The sequence below is a fragment of the Pongo abelii genome, chromosome 15, assembly GCF_028885655.2.
Source record: "Pongo abelii isolate AG06213 chromosome 15, NHGRI_mPonAbe1-v2.0_pri, whole genome shotgun sequence".
Classification (NCBI taxonomy): domain Eukaryota; kingdom Metazoa; phylum Chordata; class Mammalia; order Primates; family Hominidae; genus Pongo; species Pongo abelii.
The window spans coordinates 74489111-74508422 of record NC_072000.2 but is presented as its reverse complement, the minus strand read 5'-3'; the positions used below and the strand labels follow the sequence as shown (position 1 = coordinate 74508422).

General features: G+C 39.1%; 1 protein-coding gene across 2 annotated transcripts in view; it reads right to left on the bottom strand.

The window, feature by feature from the left end:
* Positions 1 to 313: 313 nt before the first annotated feature.
* The window catches only part of LOC100432317 (disintegrin and metalloproteinase domain-containing protein 20-like), a 28263-nt gene continuing 9264 nt past the window's right edge, over positions 314 to 19312 (bottom strand). Inside the window, exons 1-2 of one of the 2 annotated variants that reach the window (XM_054530253.2) lie at positions 7131 to 7473; positions 314 to 2863 (exon numbers count right to left, since the gene is read on the bottom strand). In XM_054530253.2, coding sequence (XP_054386228.2) covers positions 460 to 2652 — 2193 coding nt within the window. In that variant the 5' untranslated portion in view covers positions 2653 to 2863; positions 7131 to 7473 and the 3' untranslated portion in view covers positions 314 to 459. Of the gene's footprint in view, positions 2864 to 7130; positions 7474 to 19312 lie in introns of those variants that run through there. The other variant, XM_054530252.2, reaches the window with a different exon arrangement.

Below are 19312 nucleotides of genomic sequence, written 5' to 3'. Positions count from 1 at the left end.
GAACTCAGGAGGCAGAGGTTGCAGTGAGCCAAGATTGCACCACTGCATTCCAGCCTGGCAGCCTGGGTGCCAGAGTGAGACCCTGTCTCAAAAAATAAGAAAAAGAAAAAGACCTTAAGAGTGTTAAAGCAAAGCAAATGCATATTAGTGCAAACAGGATTTGCCACAGGGGTATCTAGAAAACATTAGACCTCAAATCTTAAATGAGTACAAGTCCTCTTGTTAGTGAATCTAGGAGTTTCTGCCATCATCTATAGAAGTACTGAGAATATGACCAGACATGAAGTGTTAAGTAAATTTAAACACACAAACCTTTTTAAATTGCCAAGTGATTTTATTTCAAGATGACATCTGAATTGCTAAAAGATGATGTAATTGTCAGAGTGACTATTGATTATATCTCCCAGTAAGTGTCAATGTAATTTACTCCATTGTGTGGGCTCTTTCCCTTTCTCTTCCCTAAAATTGTATTACTTGTGAAAAGCCACCAAAGAGAAGCGAAACCACAAAAAGGATGTAACGAATACACATTAAAACTAGTGCTCGGTTTGTATTTACAAGTGTGCTGCCTGCAATACGATATTGCTTGTCAGGTGGAGGGCCACTATCTATACTACCCCCTTTTCCTCTCAGTTCACATGTTGGTGGTTGCCACCCATACAGACAGTGACAATGTTTTTTGTTGTTACATACTCCTTTGTAATTGCATGTTTTAAGATCACACTCAAAATGCAGGTCTTGATAAAAAGTACAATTGTGTTTAAGACAGTAGCTCCCTGGGCCACAGGTTGCACCATCCACTACCAGCCCCATTTCTGGCAAGTCTGTCCCCTGGTGTGCTTCATAGCCAAAGCATTTTTCTTCTTTTATGTCATATACTAATATATTACGAAATGTAGTGTGCTCACCTCCACCGGGAATGTGGCTGACACCACTACAGTGCAACATTCCACAAAAAACATCATCTTCTTCACATGGAAAAGGTCTACTTCCCCCTCGCCGTAGAATAACCCCACAGTTTCCAAATCGGTTACCAATCCTATTCAATTTTTGATAGCACGCTGGGGAACCGTCTTTCACTTGGTAGCCAAAAAGGGCTTGACACTGCATATCACGGTCACTGCAGTTTCCTCTTATACAAACAGATACTGCTGAACATGGGGTCCCATCCTGGATGTAGACGTCATTTGGACACTCTTCCTTTTTCCCATCACAGTATTCCGGTAGATCACATATACCACCCAAGTCTCTGCAAACCACTCCAGGGGCAGCATATTTACACTTATGGCAGCAAAGTCCTGTATTGCAAACACTGCCAAGAGAAAGGGTACAAGAGGTCTCACAACATCTATCACTGGCGCAGTCTTTAAGGGAGCCACAGTCACATTCTTCCCTCTGATTTTTGATCTTGTCTCCACAACGAGGAGCTACGTATGGAAAATTAGTGTATGGAACATTTGGAGAACTCAGACAAGGATCCCATTGATTAAACTTGCGTTGAATTACTTCATAAGAACAATTGCTCATCATATCATTAAGATCAGGAACAGAAGCCATGAGACAGTTGGTTCGTCGAAAACAATAACAACCAACAGAATCATGTCTCAAGCCCATGTTATGACCTAGTGCATGTGCTGTAACACATGCCCCCCTAAATAGGTGATACCTCATTAAATACACAAACATTGCTCCCCAGTTGGGGTTGCATATTCCATCAAAGTTGGCATAACACTCACTGCCTTCAAGTCGAGCTGATGTAAAAACAACTGAGGTATCATGTGAAATTTTTTGATACACCGTGTAATATTTCCACAAACCAAACTGATCTACAGCAACGTGGCCTGGCCTGCCAATTAATTTTACTGCATCCTTTTGATTCCATATGCACAAAAGACGTACATAGACATTTAAATAAACTGGTTTGAAAATGGTATGTATGATGCTGTTAATAATCACTACATTCTCTATTATGTGTGACATATTAGGGTTGCGCATGAATAATCCATGAGTAACCGTGTAGTGAAGTTTCAAGTTTTTTCTATGATGCCTCCACAAATAAACATGGCCTGCTCTGGGAGTCTCAGCCAGTTTTACCTTTTCAGATTCTTGATCTATCTCTTCCCCTTCAGTCTTACATCTACTAACCTCTCCTGGTCTTTCTTCTGACACAAGCAGAGATACTACATGCTCAAATTTGGAAGAAGCCTCCAGGGGTTTGATTTCGTAAGTCAGGTCATCCACCTGCAGCATGCCACGCAGACCTCCACGGCAGGTGTCCAATGTGGCCACAGACCCTGGAACCCCTTCCAGGTAGCAGTCATAGTAACAGTCTCGTGGGACAAAAGGGTAGTTCTCCTGCATGGCCCCTTGGTCATTATCAGTAAAAACAGGTAAATGTCTGGGCATCATGTTCTTCTTGAGCTTCATGTAAATCACGTGTCTTCGGCCCCGGAAACGCATGCTGTAAGAGAGCTGGTCTGGCATCTCAATTCCACCCCTCTTGTGAGGCACTTTCTTGGGGATCACAATTTCTGAGGAAGTGAAGCGCCATCCTGGTGGGTCATGAAAACAATAGACCTGGGACAAGAGTGCCCAGAGGACAGGCAGCCAGAGAGCACCTGTCAAGGGGTCCTGGACCCAGGCAGGTCCCATGAATAAGGAAGCCTTTGACCAAAGAAAAGGCAGTCAAATGGGAGGCAGGAAGAGGACTCCTCAGTCTTCAGCCTTCTCCTCAGGGCAGTTATGAGGAAAGCAGAGTGAGTCTGCAGGCTTGGCACCCCCTGATAGGTGAGAGGTAAGGGTTAGGCTATTACATAACAATGGTGTGCTCATCAGGGGAGGCTGTTTTCAGTGAGCTGGAGACCTAGGCCAGGGGGCAAAGGAAGAGAAAAAAATGGCAGGAATTGAGAATAGCAGTGTATAACTGAGCTGAAATGTCCCTTGTCCTCTAAGGGAAGTCATAAGTGGGGTTTGATGAGTAAGTGGGTTTCATGCAAGTTTACGACACTTAAGGACATTTTTCTCAAGCCTAAATGAGGGAAGGATTCAACATGTAATTAAAAGGGGGAAGCGTATACAATGATAAGGAAAGTAGAAACTTCTTAAAAGAATGTTGAGGATAGACTTAGAGGTTATAGAAATCAAATGGAGTTGAGGGTAATGGATGAACTGGAGAGTAAAATGTCATGAGAAAAATTAGGGTGTGTAACTATAATTTCTTATCAAGTTAAACATATACCTACGCTATGATCCAGCAATTTCAGTCCTAGGAACTTACCACATAGTCTTGTCTATGAATGTTCATAGCAGTATTATTCATAAATTTATTCTACAATCTGGAAACCAAGAACCAGTCCTTGATAGGTGAATGGATAAACAAACTGATATACTCATTCATTGAAATACTCCTCTGTTATAACATGAACAAACTTCTGAAACATGCAAGATCATGGTTGAATTTCAAAGAAATTATGAGACAAAGAAGCCAGAGCAAATGGAGTAGTTTATGTTTTAATTTGTATGAAGTTCTAGGATACTTCATATTAATCTATGGAAATAGAAATGTAATTATTAGTTTCTAGATGTGTGAGCAGGGGAATGGGGCATAAAAGGACCTTTCTGGAAAAAGGTAAAGTATCAGTCAAATATCTTGATTGCAATGGTGATTTCAAATAAAAGCTCATCAAGCTGCACCCTTAAAATCTGTGTATTTTATCATAAGCTAAGTACACCTCAAGAGTTAATTTTCTATAAAGGATCTGACTTTAGCTTCTTTCTGACTCAATCCAGAATTAGCACATCATGAAATTATCTCAGAAACCATCTCCCTTTCCTTTTCAAAAATAGTTTTAACATAGAATTGCATGAAAACAGACTCAATTTGGTATAAGGAAGTTACCTACAGCAGCTTACCTCATTTATTTTTCTCCTCTTATGAGTCATACCTTTTAGTTGGGAGGATTTATACAAGGTAATATTTAGAAAAGAAGAATATATTAATATTTAAATGTGTGCAACATTGAAAGATTTGTTTTAAATTCAGTACTTTTAAAGTACAAGAATGAGTTGATCTCAGCCTGAAATAAACTGGCCACAATAAAAAAAAATAATTTCTAGAAGAAAGTAATGTAATAAAAGTAGAAAGAGGAATAAAAGTAATTGTAATGGTAAGAATTATAAAATGTACTAATTTATATATTATATGTATATTAAGAATTATTGGAAAATAGGAACAGATAAAAAGAGTTGAGCCCTTTGGGGAGGAGTAATATCTAGTTATCCGTTTATTATTTGACATGACAGGAAATTTTGACTGAAATCTGTAAGAATGGGGATGACATGAGGGAAGTGATGTTAGAAAGATAATTAGGCTGCTTTTTATATTCAGGTACTGTTTTCAGCAAACTGTCAAACCGTTTTTGTCCTCTGTTCTCACACTGCAACAACAATCAACACTAAAGAAGACGTCTGTGACCAAAAGTGTTTTTGTTTTTTTTTCACACACATCAAGCAGCAGATACCAGGTGTGTGTCCTTCAAATCAATTCTGACACCATCTACCTGGGTATAGCGTCAGATTCCCCAGGTTAGGCGTCCAGTCCCCAGCTTCAGCTACCAGTCACATGTGTAGGCCTCCAGAACTTCTGATCAACAAGCTTCAATTTGGGGTTCCCATGACTCCTTTTTGCAGTTTGGTTAATTTGTTGGAATGGAACTCAGGAAAACACTTACGCTTACCCAGTTATTATAAAGGGTATCATATAGGATACAGAAGAAGAGATGCATAGGGTGAGGTGTGGTGCAAGGGGCACAGATCTTCCATGCCCTCCTTGTGCACAATCATCAAGGAGCCCCCACATGCTCAGCTATCCAGAAGCTCTCTGAACCCTACCCTTTTGAGTTTGTATGGAGGCTTCATTACATAGGCATGATTGACAACCACACAGAAATGTGATTGGAAAAACTGCGTGGTTTAAACCCAGCAAGGCCTGTCTGTTCAGTCTTGGCCTCTGTGTTTATCATTCTTCCTTTAGGATATTGGGCAGGACACCCTCTGGAATGAGGGTCTTCCGCCCCATAATCAGATTAGTCCTGCCTTGGATAGGTGAAAAAGGACAGGAAAAGGTCAGAGAGAGAGAGAGGGATTCTGTTTCTTCAGGTCTGTTTCTGAGGCCTAAAGCACTCCAACATTAATTATAACAAAACTATAACAAGGTTGTGGGCGTTGTAAGCCAGGAACTATGGATGAAAACCTATGTGTGTATATGTGTGTGTGTGTGTGTGTGTGTGTGTATATATATATATAAAATCATAATATCACAGATACTGAAAAGATACAGCCAGGAAACCCCCTAGTCACAATGTTGTATAAATTAGCAGACTATTTCAATGATGTGAAGAGGACTGTTTGGGGGTACAGAGAAGTTCTAGAAATGAGTTACGTTTGAGTAATCGTTTGTGTGTGTGTGTGTGTATTGTGTTTAGTCTTTTAAAAATCTTCTTGAATTTAGTTCTATCTTTGTGTGTCTCATCTGGCTTTTCATGAATTAGTATGTATTATTTTTGAAATCATAGATGTTTTCAAAAGTTTTAAGCGAAAGTGACATCAGTAAAATATCAGGCTGGAAAATTGCAAGCTCTCCTTCCCCCACAGAAACATTGAAAAAGAAAAAACCTAGAAATTCAGCTATCTGAATCAACTGTGTAAGAGCTTTGGAAAAAAATTCAAAGGTTTACAACAAACAAACAAACAGACATCAAGAAAATGCCATCTTCAAAATACTCCAATAATTAAAGAAACCTTTGCCAAAACATTAGTTAATGCAAGCTAAAGGAACAGCATCTTTACTGAGCATACACAACCAGACAGTCTTGACTAAATTTGTTTGGAAAAATATCTAAACAAATGCCTTATATCCTTCAACAATTAAACTTTTCAAAAGCATTACCGGAAGGAATGAGAATATGTTCTCAGTTACCACATTATAATAATCAAATACCCTATTGTCATGAACAACAAAAAGTACAAAGTATACAAAGAAACAGTAAGACATGGCTTATTCAAAAGAACAAAATAATTGACAGAAATCATCCCCAGTAGAACCTAGACATCAGACTTACTAGACTAAGTCCATAAAACAACTGTTTGAAGTATAGTCAAAGAGCTAAGGGAAAACATGGACAAAAATAAAAACAACCCAGAAGAATCAGAAAACTAATATATGAACAAAATGAGCATTTTTAACAAAGAAAATTACAGAAAGGGAATAAATGAAAATTCTGGATTGGAAAGGCACAGTAACTACAATGAAAAATGTAGTAGGGTTGCTCAACAGCAGATTTGTTCAAAGAGGAAAAAAGTCTTCTTTTCTTGAAAATACTTGAAGATAGGACAATTGAACTTATCTGATCTCAGTAGAAGAAACAAGAAGGAATGAAGAAAAGTACACAGAACATAAAGAAATAGTGAAACACCATCAAGCTAAATAACATATGCATTATGGGAGTCTTAGATGGAGAAGAAAATCCAGGCTGAGAATTTTCTAAGTCTTTATGCTCTGCTTCCCTTTTAGTGATAAACTCTGTCTTTAAATTCTTTCTTTCTTCTAGCATTTACTCTAAGCAGTTGATAGAAGCCATACAGATTATTTTATTAATATTTTGCTTAGATATTTCTATGGCCAGATGTCTATACATATATATTATGTATTACTTTTATTTTGTTGTTTTTTATATATGTCTGTTTATATATATATGTGTGTGTGTGTGTATGTGTGTATGTGTATAACAGAAATATTTAAGCAAAATATTAAGAAAATATTTTTGTCTATATATTCATGTGTACATATATACCGCATATATGTAGTCTATCTATCTATCATCTATCTATCATTTGATTGTTTGTTTTTTGTAGAGACGAAGTCTCACTATATTGCTCAGGCTGGTCTTGAACTCCTGGCTCAAGAAATTCTTCTGCCTCAGCCTCTTAAAGTGCTGGGATTATAAACATGAGCCACCAGGCCTGGCCAGGGCATTGCTTCATTGCTTTTTAATTATTTTTCCCACAACGTCCTCTGTCATGAGGATAATTCAGCCAAGTTTATTGCCACTTCATAACAAGGATGACCTTACCTTCAGTTTCTAATAAGATATTCCTCATTTCCATCTGAGACCTCATCAGAAAGGCCTTTATTGTCCATATTTCTGCCAATATTCTGTTCACAAGCTCTTAATCTTTAAGACTTAGGCTAGAGATAGGCAGGAACAAACCAAACTCAAAATTGGCAGAAGGAAGGAAATGATAAAGCTCAGAGAAGAAATAAACAAAAAAAGACTAATAAAATAAAGATCAATGAAATGAAGAGCTGGTTTAAAAAACAAAATCCAAAAGCCTTTATCTAGACTAAGAAAAAAAGAGAGAGAAGGCTGAAATAAATAAAATACAGATGAAAAGGAGAAGTTACAACTGGTAGTAGAGGAATACAAAGGGTCATAAGCGACTATTATGACAACAAATTTCATAACACAGAAGAAAGGGATCAATTCCTGGATAGATATCACCTACCAACATTAAATTATGAAGAAATAGAAAATTTGAACAGACCAGTGATGAGTGAGGAAATTGAATCAGTAATACATGAGCGAGGAAACTGAATCAGTAATAAAAAGTCTTTCACCAAAGAAAAGCTCAGGAACTAATGGCTTCAGTGCTGAATTCTACAAACATTTGAAGAGCTAATGCCTATTCTCCTCAAACTATTCCAGAAAACTGAAAAGGAATGAGTATTGCCAAACTAGTTTTACCAGGCCACTACTGCCCTGATTCCAAAACCAAACAACAACACAGCAACAACAACAAAAACAATAGGTCAACGAAAACTCCTTGATGATGTACAAGCAAAAATTCTTAGTAAGGTGTTAGCAATCCAAATCCAACAGCATATTAAAAAGACTATTCAATATGATCAAGTGGGATTAATGCCAGTGTTGCAAGATGATTTAGCATACACAAATCAACAAATGCACTACACCACATTACAAGAAAGAGTGACAGAAACCATGTGATATTTTAATAGATGCAGAAAATAATTTGACAAGATTCAACATCATTTCATGACAAAATTTCTCAACAAATTAGGTATAGAGTTATGCACCTAAACACAATAAAGACCATATATGACAAACTCCCAGCGAACATCATAGTGAACAGGGAAAAGCTCAGGAACCAAATAAGAAGGCCCACTTTCAATATTGTACTGGAAGTCCTAGCCAGATCAATTAGGTAAGAGAAAGAAGTAAAAGGCATCCAAATTGGAAAAGAGGAAGTCAAATTGGTCCTGTTTGCAGATGACTTGATTTTGTATAGAGAAAACCCTAAAGACTCCACCAAAAAACCTCTAGAAATAATAAACAAATTCAGTGAAAAGTTACAGGCTACAAAATCAACATAAAAATTATTACCATTTCAATATGCTAATAGTGAACTATCTTAAAAAGAAATCAAGAAAACAATTTTATTTACAATCGCAACAACAACAACAACAACAACAAACTCCTAGGAATAAACAGAACCAACCATGCAGGTGAAAGAGTTCTACACTGAAAACTATAAAACTTTGATGAAAGAAATTGAAGAGGATACAGATAAGTAGAAGTGTTCATAGATTGGAAGAATTTATATTTTTAAAATGGCCATACTACCCAAAGCAATGAGATTTAATACAATCCCTATCAAAATACCAATGACATTCTTCACAGATAAAGAAAAAACAAACCATAAAATTTATGTGAAGTCATAAAAGATTCCATTGGAGTGTGAAGCTGGAGGCCTCACACTACCTGGCTTGAAAATATATTACAAAGCTATTGTAACCAAAACATCATGGTTGTGACATAGAAACTGATCCACAGACCAATAGAATAGAATGTAAAACCCAGAAACAAATCAACAACCCTGATCCTTGACAAAGGTGCCAAGGACACACATTGGAGAAAAGACAGTCTCTTTAATAAATGATGCTAGCAAAATTGGATATTCATATGCAGAAGAATGAGACCAGATCCCTAACTCTCACCATATACAAAAATGAACTTAAAATGGATTAAAATTTTAAATATAGAACACAAAAACTATGAAACTAGTAGAAGAAAACATAAAGAAAATGCTTCCCAATATTGGGCTGAATTTTTCAAGAATTTTGAAAAATAAGACCTCAAAAGCACAGGCAAAAAAAGCAAAGATACACAAACGGGATTATATCAAACTAAAATACTTTTGCACTACAAAAGAAACTACTAACAGAGTGAGGAGACAACCTGCAGAATGTAAAAAAATTTTAAGACTATTTATCTGACAAGAGGTTAATATACAGAATATATAAAGAACTTAACCAATTCAACAGCTAAAAACCAAATACCTCAACCTAATAATGGGCAAAAAGACCTGAATAGACATTTTTAAAAAGAAGATATACAAATGGTCAATAGGTATATGAAAAAATGCTCAACATCACTAATCATCAGAGAAATGCAAATCAAAACCAAAGGGAGATAAAGCCTCACTTCAGCTAGGATGGCTATTATCAAAAAGATTTTTTTAAAATGCTGGCAAGGATAGAGAGAAAGAATACTCATATGCTGTTGGTGGGAATGTAAAGTAGTATAGCCATTATGGAAAATCGTATGGAGGTTCCTCAGAAAAAAAGTAAAAATACAACTACCATATGACCTCATAGTCCCACTGCTGAGTTTATACCCAGAATAAAGGAAATCAGTATGTTGAAGAGATATCTGCACTCTCATGTTTATTGCAGCACTATTCACAATAGCCAAGATATGAAACATATCTAAGTGTCCATCAATGGGTGAATGGACATTGAAAATGTGGTATATATACACAATGGGACACTATTCAGCCATAAAACGGAATGAAATCCTATGATTTGAGACAACATGAATGAACCTGGAGGAGATCATGATACATGAAATAAGCCAGACACAGAAAAGACAAGCACTGCATGATCGCACTCATACATGGAATCTGTTTTTTTAAGCTGATATCATAGAAGCAAAGAATAGAACAGTGGTTACCAAAGACTTCAGACGGAGGAAAAGAGGAGGATAGGAGAAGTTGGTCAATGGGTACGAAGTTACAATTAGATAGAAGGAGTAAATTCTGGTGTTCTATTGCACAGTATCGTGACTATGGTTGACATTAAAATATTGTATACTACAAAATAGCTAGAAGAGAGGCTTTTGAAGGTTCTCACCTTAAGGAATGTAAATGCATGAGGTGATACATACACTGACTACCCAGATTGGATCATTATACAACATAGATATGTATCAAAACATTAAATTGTACCCCATACATATATACAATTACAACATTTCAATTAAATAAATAAATAACTTTTTAAAAGAACTTTAAAACTTCTGGAAACTAATATAGGAGAAAACGTATATGACTTTGGGTTTGGCAATGAGTTTTATATACCATACAAAAAGCATGAATGTTCCTTGAATGAACAAAATGATCATTTGGACTTTTTTAAAATGAAAAACTTCAGTTCTGTAAAAGGCACTGTTAAGAGAATGGAAAGGCAAGCCATGAACTGGAAGAAAATATTTGCAAAGCACATATCTGATGAAACATTTGTTTCATCAGAAACAAATATAGAATATAGATAGAAACAGAATATAGATAGAACTCTTAAAACTCAACAGTAAGAAGAAACAACCCATTAAGTAATAAGTAAAAAATCTGAACATATACTTCACCAAAGAAGATATACAGATAACAAATAAGCATATTTATGGATGCTCAACATCACATGTCATTAGGGAATTGCAAATTAAAACCTCAACGAGATACCACCACACATAATTTATTAGAATAGCTACAATCTAAAACACCAACAACACGAAATGATGGTAGGGTTGTGGAGCAACAGAAACTCTCTCCTTCATTGCTGGCGGGAATGCAAAATGATACAGCCAATTTGGAAGGCATTTTGGCAGTTTCTTACGAAGCTAAACATTGTCTTACCATATAATCCAGTTATCACACTCCTAGGTATTTACACAAATGTATTGAAAACTTGTCCACAAAAATCTGTGTACATATATCTATAGCTGATTTAATCAAAAATTGAAAGCAACAAAGATATCCTTGAATAGGTGTAAAGCTGACATACTTTTGTGTTTCCAATGTTGTAAAAGGTGATTCTATAGAGATTAAAAATATCAGTGGCTTCCAGAGTTGTGGGGGGCAGTGTTAAAGAGATGGAATGAATAGCTGGCACACACGGGATTTTCATGGAGTGAAACTATTCTGTATTATGCTGCAATGGTAGATACATGACATGTGTTTTTCAAATCCATAGAAATGTACAACACAAAGGGTGAACCTCAATGTAAACTATGAATTGAGTTAGTAACAATGTATTGATATTGATTCATCAATTGTATCAACTGTACCTACCAATGCAAGATATTAATAATAGGGGAGAATGTGGGTAGGGGAGACAGGAAGTAAATGGAAGCTTCCTGTACTTTCTATTCAGTTTTTCTGTAAGCCTAACAATTCTCCAAAAAATAAAGTATATTAATTTAAAAAATTAAAAAATAACCCAATGTGAAAGCAGGAGCAGAGGTGGAGCAATATGGTGGAACAGAAGGCTCTACCGATTGTCACCCCTGCAAGAACACCAATTTAACAACTATCTACACAGAAAAAAAAAAAAACCTTCATAAGAACCAAAAATCAGGAGAGCACTCCTAGTACCTGGTTTTATCTTCATATCACTTTGTATCCCTGAAAGAAGGACCGAAGAAATAGAAAAAAACAGTCTTGAATTCCCGACACCACCACTCCTGCCCCAGGCAACTGTAGTGGGGTGCAGAGAGCATCTCTGGATGCTGAGGGAGAGAGAGCACAGCAATTGGAGGGATTAAACTCAGTGCTGTCCTGTTAAAGCAGAAAGGAAAATCAGACTGAACTCAGCTGACACTTGCCCATAGAGGGAGCATTTAAATAAGCCCTAGCCAGAGGGGAATTGCTAGTCCCAGCAGTCTGTACTTGAGTACCTGCAAACCTCACCACTGGGGGCTACAGTGCTGTATGTCTCTAAGTAAACTTGAAAGGCAGTATAGGCTATAAGGACTGCAACTCTAAGATAAGTCCTAGCACTGAACTAGGCCCAGAGTCAGTGGACTGGGTTGGCGGGGAGGGGGGGTGTTGGGGACACGTGACCAACTGAGACACCAGCCAGGGTGGCTAGGGGAGTGCTGGCATCACTCCTCCTCTAAAATCAGACTTCACAGCTTGCAAGACACCTGGTTGTCCTTTCTTCCACTTGAGGAGAGGAGTGGGAAGAATGGGGAGGACTGGTTTTGCAACTTGGATATCAGCTCAGCCACAGCAGGATAGGGCACTGGCCAGTCATGAGGCCCCCGTTTCAGGCCCTAGCTCTTGGACAACATTTCTAGACACATCCTGGGCCAGAAGGAAACCTGCTGCCTTGAAGAAAAGGGCCCAGACATGGAAGCATTCATCACCTGCTAACTACAGAGCCCTTAAGCCCTGAATAACCAGCAGCAATACCCAGGTACTATGTCAAGAATTTTGGGTGAGCCTCTGAGACTTCCCAGCTTCAGGTGAGACATAGCACATTACCAGTTGTGGCGGCTATTGGGAGAAACTCCTTCTGCTTGAAAAAAGCAGAGGGAAAAGTAAAGGGGAGTTTGTCTTCTACCTTAAGTATCAGCATGGCCACAGAGAAGTAGAGCACCAAGTGGGCTCTTGAGGTCCTTGATTCCAGGACTGGATTCTTGGATGGCATTTCTGGACCTGCCCTGGGCTGGAGGGGAGCCCACTGAAGGGTGAGTCCCAGGCCAGGCAGCATTCACCACAGCTGACTTAAGAGCCCTTGAGCCTTAAGGGAACGTTACCAGTAGTCTGGCAGTACTCCTTGTGGCGTGTGATGGTGGTGGCTATGGAGTGAGGCTCCCCTGCCTTTGGAAAGGGGAGGGAATAGTGAAAAAGATTGCATCTTGTAGTTTGAGTCCCAGCTCAGCTGCAGTAAAATAGAACACCAGGTAGGCTGCTAAAGCTTTTGACTCTAGTCCTCAACTCCCAGAGAGCATCTCTGGACCCACCTGGGGTTTTGAGGAACTTGCTTCCTGAAGTAAAAAAAAAACACAGGCCTGGGTGGCTTTTCCACCTGCTAATTGTACAGTCCCAGGACCTTGTGTAAACACAGACAGTAGCAAGGGATTGGTTACAGCAGGCCTTGGGTGAGACCCAGTGCTGTTCTGGCTGCACATCTGACCCAACAAAGTCATAGTGGTGGTGGCCACAGGGGTGCTTGTGTCACTTCACTTCCAAGCCTCAACTCTTGCCCTTTGTGCACCTACAGGCTTAACATCACATAGAAGTCTTGGCAGCTTCCAGTGTGCACCCTCTGGAGCAGTGATCTGAGACATATCTGGGGCTCTTTTAGCCACAACTGGAGCTGGAGTGGCTGGAATGCAGGGAGCAGTATCCTTAGGTGGCACAGGGCAGTGAGGCCTGAGGACTGAGGCCCAGCCCATGAAACCATTTTTCCCTCCTAGATTTCTGGGCCTGTGATGGGAGGGGCTGCCGTGAAGTTCTCTGAAATGCCCTGGAGGCATTTTCCCCATTATCTTGGCTATGAACATTTGGCTCCTCTTTACTTATGCAAATTTCTGCAGCTAGCTTGGGCTTAAATTCCCCCCCTGAAAATGAGTTTTTCTTTTCTACCACATAGCCAGGCTGCAATTTTCCACACTTTCATGCTCTGCTTCCTTTTAAATATAAGTTCAAATTTCAATTCATTTCAGTGCTTATGCAAATGAGCATATGCTTTTAGAAGCAGCCAGGCCACAGCTTGAATGCTTTGTTACTTAGAAATTTCTTCCACCTGGCCGGACATGGTGGCTCATGCCTATAATCTCAGCACTTTGGGAGGCTAAGGTGGGTAGGTCACTTTGAGCTCAGGAGTTTGAGACCAGCCTGGGCAACACAGCAAAATCCTTTCTCTATAAAGAATATAAAAATTAGCTCTGTGTGATGGTGTGATCCTGTAGGCCCAGCTACTTGGGAGGCTGAGGCTTGAGAATTGCTTGAGCCTGGGAAGCAGAGGTTGCAGTGACTGAGATCACGCAACTGCATGCTAGCCTGGGTGACAGAGTGAGACCCTGTCTTATAAAAAAAAATTTCTTTTGCCAGATAACCTAAATCATCTCTGTCAAGTTCAAAGTTCCACAGATCTCTAGAGCAGGGGCATAATGCCACCAGTCTCTTTGCTAAAGCAGAACAAGAGTGACTTTTATCCCAGTTCCCAATAAGTTCCTCATCTCCATTTGAGACCTCCTCAGTCCAGACTTCACTGTCCATATCTGTATTAGTCCATTCTTACACTACTATAAAGATAAAACCTGAGACTAGGTAATTTATAAAGGAAAGAGGTTTAATTGACTCACAGTTCCGCAGGCTTAGCAGGAAGCATGGTTAGGAGGCCTCAGGAAACTTACAATCATGGTGGAGGACTAAGGGAAAGCAAGCACATCTTACATGGTGGCAGGCAAGAAGCGTGAGAGCCATGGAAACATCTACTTATAAAACCACCAGATCTCGTGAGAACTCACTATCATGAGAAGCACATGGGGGAACCACCCCATCATCCAATCACCTCCCACTCGGTCCTTTCCTCAACACATGGGGATTACAATTTGGATTACAATTCAAGATAAGATTTGGGTGGGGACACAGAACCAAACCATATCATTCTGCCCCGTCCTCTCCCAAATCTCATGTCCTAACATTCCAAAACCAATCATGCCTTCCCAACAATCCTCCAAAGTCTTAATTCATTCCAGCATTAACTCAAAAGTCCAAATCCATAGTCTCATCTTGTAAAACCAAAAACAAGTTAGTTACTTCCAAGGTACAGTGGGGGTACAGGCATTGGTTAAATGTTCCCATTCCAAATGAGAGAAATTGGCCAAAATAAAGGAGCTACAAGACCCATACGAGTTCAAAACCCAGAGTGTCTGTGGCTTTTTCAGGTACACAGTGCAAGCTGTCAGTGGGTCTGGGATCTGGAGGATGGTGGCCCTCTTCTCACAGCTGCACTAGGAAGTGCCCCAGTGGGGACTCTGCATGGGGGCTGCAACCCCACATTTCTCTTCTGCACTGACCTAGCAGAGGGTCTCCATGAGGGCCCCACCCCTGCAGCAGACTTCTGCCTGGACTTCCAGGCATTTCCATACATCCTCTCAAATATAGTTGGAGGTTCCCAAACCTCAGCTCTTGCCTTCTGTGCATCCACAGGCCCAACACCATGTGGAAATTGCCAAGGCTTGGGGCTTGCACCCTCTGAAGCAATGCTAAGCTATACCTTGGCCCCTTTTAGCCACCGCTAAGGCTGGAGTGCCTGGGACATGGAGCACCAAGTCCCGAGGCTGCACAAAACAGCAGGTCCCTGGCCTGGCCCACAAAACCATTTTTCCCTCTTAGGCCTCCAGACCTGCGATGGGAGAAGCTTCCCAGTAGGTCTCTGACATGCCTTGGAGACATTTTCCCCATTGTCTTGGCTATGAACATTTGGCTCCTCATTACTTGTGCAAATTTCTGCAGCCATCTTGACTTTCTTCCCAGAAAATGGGTTTTACTTTTATACCACATGGTCAGACTGCAAATTTTCCAAACTTTTATGTTCTGATTTCCTTTTAAACATAAGTTCCTCATCTCCATCTGAGACCAGCTCAACCTGGACTTCATTGTCCATATCACTATCAGCATTTTGGTCAAAACCATTCAGTAAGTCTCTAGGAAGCTCCAAACTTTCCCACATCTTCCTGTCTTCTTCTGAGCTCTCCAAACTTTCCAACCTCTGCCCATTGCCCAGTTCCAAAGTTGCTTCCACACTTTCAGGTTATCTTTATAGCAGTACCCTATTCTACCAGTACCCATTTTCTGTATTAGTCCATTCTCCCATTGCTTTAAAGATACTACCTGAGACTGGGTAATTTATAAAGGAAAGAGGTTTAATTCAGTCACAGTTCTGCAGGATTAATAGGAAGCATGGATAGGAGGCCTTAGGAAACTTACGATCATGGCAGAAGGGGAAGGGGAAGCAAGCACATCTTACATGGGGGCAGGTGAGAGATGCAAGAGCAGGGGAAGCTTCTACTTATAGAACCATCAAGTCTTGTGAGAACTCACTCACTATTATGAGAACAAGATTGAACCATGGGCCAGGCATGGTGGTTCATGCTTGTACTTTGAGAGGCCAAGGTGGGTGGATCACTTGAGGCCAGGAGTTTGAGACAAACCTGGCCAACATGGTGAATCCCTGACTCTACTAAAAGTACAAAAAATTAGCCAGGCATGGTGGCACATGCCTGTAATCCCAACTACTTGGGTGGCTGAGGCACAATAATTGCTTGAGCCTAGGAGGTGGAGGTTGCAGTGAGCTGAGACCACACCACTGCACTCCTGCCTGGGCAACAGAGTGAGACTCTGTCTCAAAAAAAAAACAAATTGAACCATGAAGAAATCCAAAACCTGTCCAGAACAAAATCAAGTAATGAGATTGAAGCTGTAATAAAAAACCTCCCAGTAAAGAAAAGCCTGGCACTTAATGGTGTCACTGCTGAATTATACGAAACATTAGAGAAGAACTAATACCAATCCTACTCAAACTATTCTGAAAAGTAGAGGAGAAGAGAATACTTCTAGACTCTTTCTATAATGCCAGTATTACCCTGATACCAAAGACACATTAAAAAAAAAAACACTACTGGCAAATATCTCTGATAAATATTGGTGCAAAAATCCTCAACAAAATACTAGCAAACCTAATTCAACAGTACATTAGAAAAATCATTCATCATGACCAAGGGGGATTTATATCTGGGATGCAAGGACAGTCCAATACATGCACAACAATCAGTGTGATACATCAGATCAGCAGAATGAAGGATGAAAACCATATGATCATTTTAATTGATGCTAAAAAAGCATTTGATAAAATTTAACATCCCTTCATAATAAAAACTCAAAAAACTAGGTATAGAAGGAACATACCTCAACATAATAAAAGCCATATATGACAGACTCACAGCTAGTATCATATTGAATGAGAAAAGTCAGAAAGCCTTTCCTCTAAGGTCTAGAACATGACAAGGATGCCCACTTTCATAATTGTTATTCAACATAGTACTGGAAGTCCTAGCTAGAGCAACCAGACAAGAGAAGGAAAGAAAGGGCATCCAAATTGAAAAGGAAGAAGTCAAATGATCCTCATTTACAGATGATATAATTTTATATTTGGAAAAACCTAAAGACTCCACAATAAAACTGTTGGAACTGATAAACAAATTCAGTAAAATTGCAGAATACAAAATCAACATCCAAAAATCTGTAGCATTTCTATATGCCAACAGTGAACAATCTGAAAAAGAAATTTACAAAGTAATTCCATTTGCAGTAGCAACAAAAATTTAACTACCTACGAATTAACCAAAGAAATGAAAGATGTCTCTAATGAAAACTATAAAGCACTGATGAAATAAATTGATGAGGACACCAAAAAATAGAAAATATTCCATGTTTATGAATTGAAAGAATCAACATAGTTAAAATGTGCATAGTACCCAAAGGAATCTCCAGACTCAGTGCAATGCCTATCAAAATACCAATAAGATTCTTCACAGAAATAAAAAAAATCATAAAATTTATATGGAATTTATATTTTTATCATCTGTGAAGATTCTTCACAGGAAAAAAAAAGGTAGGATGCAGGGGATCTTGCCTGTAATGCCAGCACTTCGAGAAGCTGAGGTGAGTGAATTGCTTGAGCTCAGAAGTTTGAAACCAGCCTGGGCAACATGGTAAAACCCTGTCTCTACAAAAAAATACAAAAATTAGCCAGGTGTGGTGGCATGCGCCTGTAGTCCCAGCTACTCAGGAAGCTGAGGTGGGAGGATGGCTTGAGCCTGGGAGGCAGAGGTTGCAGTGAGCCAGGATCGCACCACTGAACTCCAGCATGGGTGACAGAGCAAGACCCTGTCTCAAAAAAAAAAAAAAAAAAAATGAGAAATAGAAAAAACAATCCTAAAATTTATGTGGAACTACAGAATAGCCAACACTATCCTAAGCAAAAATAACAAAACTGGAGGAATCACATTACCTGACTTCAAATTATACTACAAAGCTATAGTAACCAAAATGACATGGTACTGGTGTAAAAACAGACACATAGGACAATGGAACAGAATAAAGAACCCACAAACAAATCATCACACCTACAGTGAAGTCATTTTTTACAAAGGTGTCAGGAACATACACTGGGGGAAAAGACAGTCTCTTCACTGAATGGAGCTAGGAAAACTGGATATCCATATGCAGAAGAATGAAACTAGGCCCCTATGTCTCAACATATTCAAAAATAAAATCAAAACAGGTTAAAGACATATCTACGACCTCAAACTACGAAATTACTACAAGAAAATATCGGGGAAATTCTCCAGGACAATGCTCTGGGCAAAAATTTCTTGAGGCATACCCAACAAGCACAGGCAATCAAAGCAAAAGTGGACAAATGAGATCACATCAAGTTAAAAAGCTTCTGCAAAGCAAAGGAAAACATCAACAAAATGAAGAGACAACCCACAGAATGGAAGAAAATATTTTCAAACTACCTATCTGACAAGGGATTAATAAGTAGAATATACAAGGAGCTCAAACAACTCTATAGAAAAAATATCTAACAATCCAATTAAAAAATGGGCGAAAGATCTGAATAGACCTTTCTCAAAAGAAGACATACTAATGGCAAGCAGGTGTATGAAAATATGCTCAACATCATTGATCATCAGCAAATCGAAACTATGATGAGATATCTTTTTACCCTAGTTAAAATGGCCTTTATCTTAAAGACAGGCAATAAGAAATGCTGGTGAGGATGTGGAGAAGAGGGAAACCTCATACACTGTTGATGGGAATGTAAATTAGTACAATCACTATGGAGAACAGTTTGGAGGTTCCGCACAGAAATAAACATAGAGCTACCATATGATCCAGAAATCCCATTCCTAGGTATATACTCAAAAGAAAATAAACAGTATATCAAAGAGATATCTGCACTCCTATGTTTGTTCCAGCACTGCTTACAGTAGCTAAGATTTGGAAGCAACCTAAGTGTCCATTAATAGATGAATGGATAGAGAAAATGTGGTACATATACATAATGGAGTACTACTCAGCCATTAAAAACAATGAGATC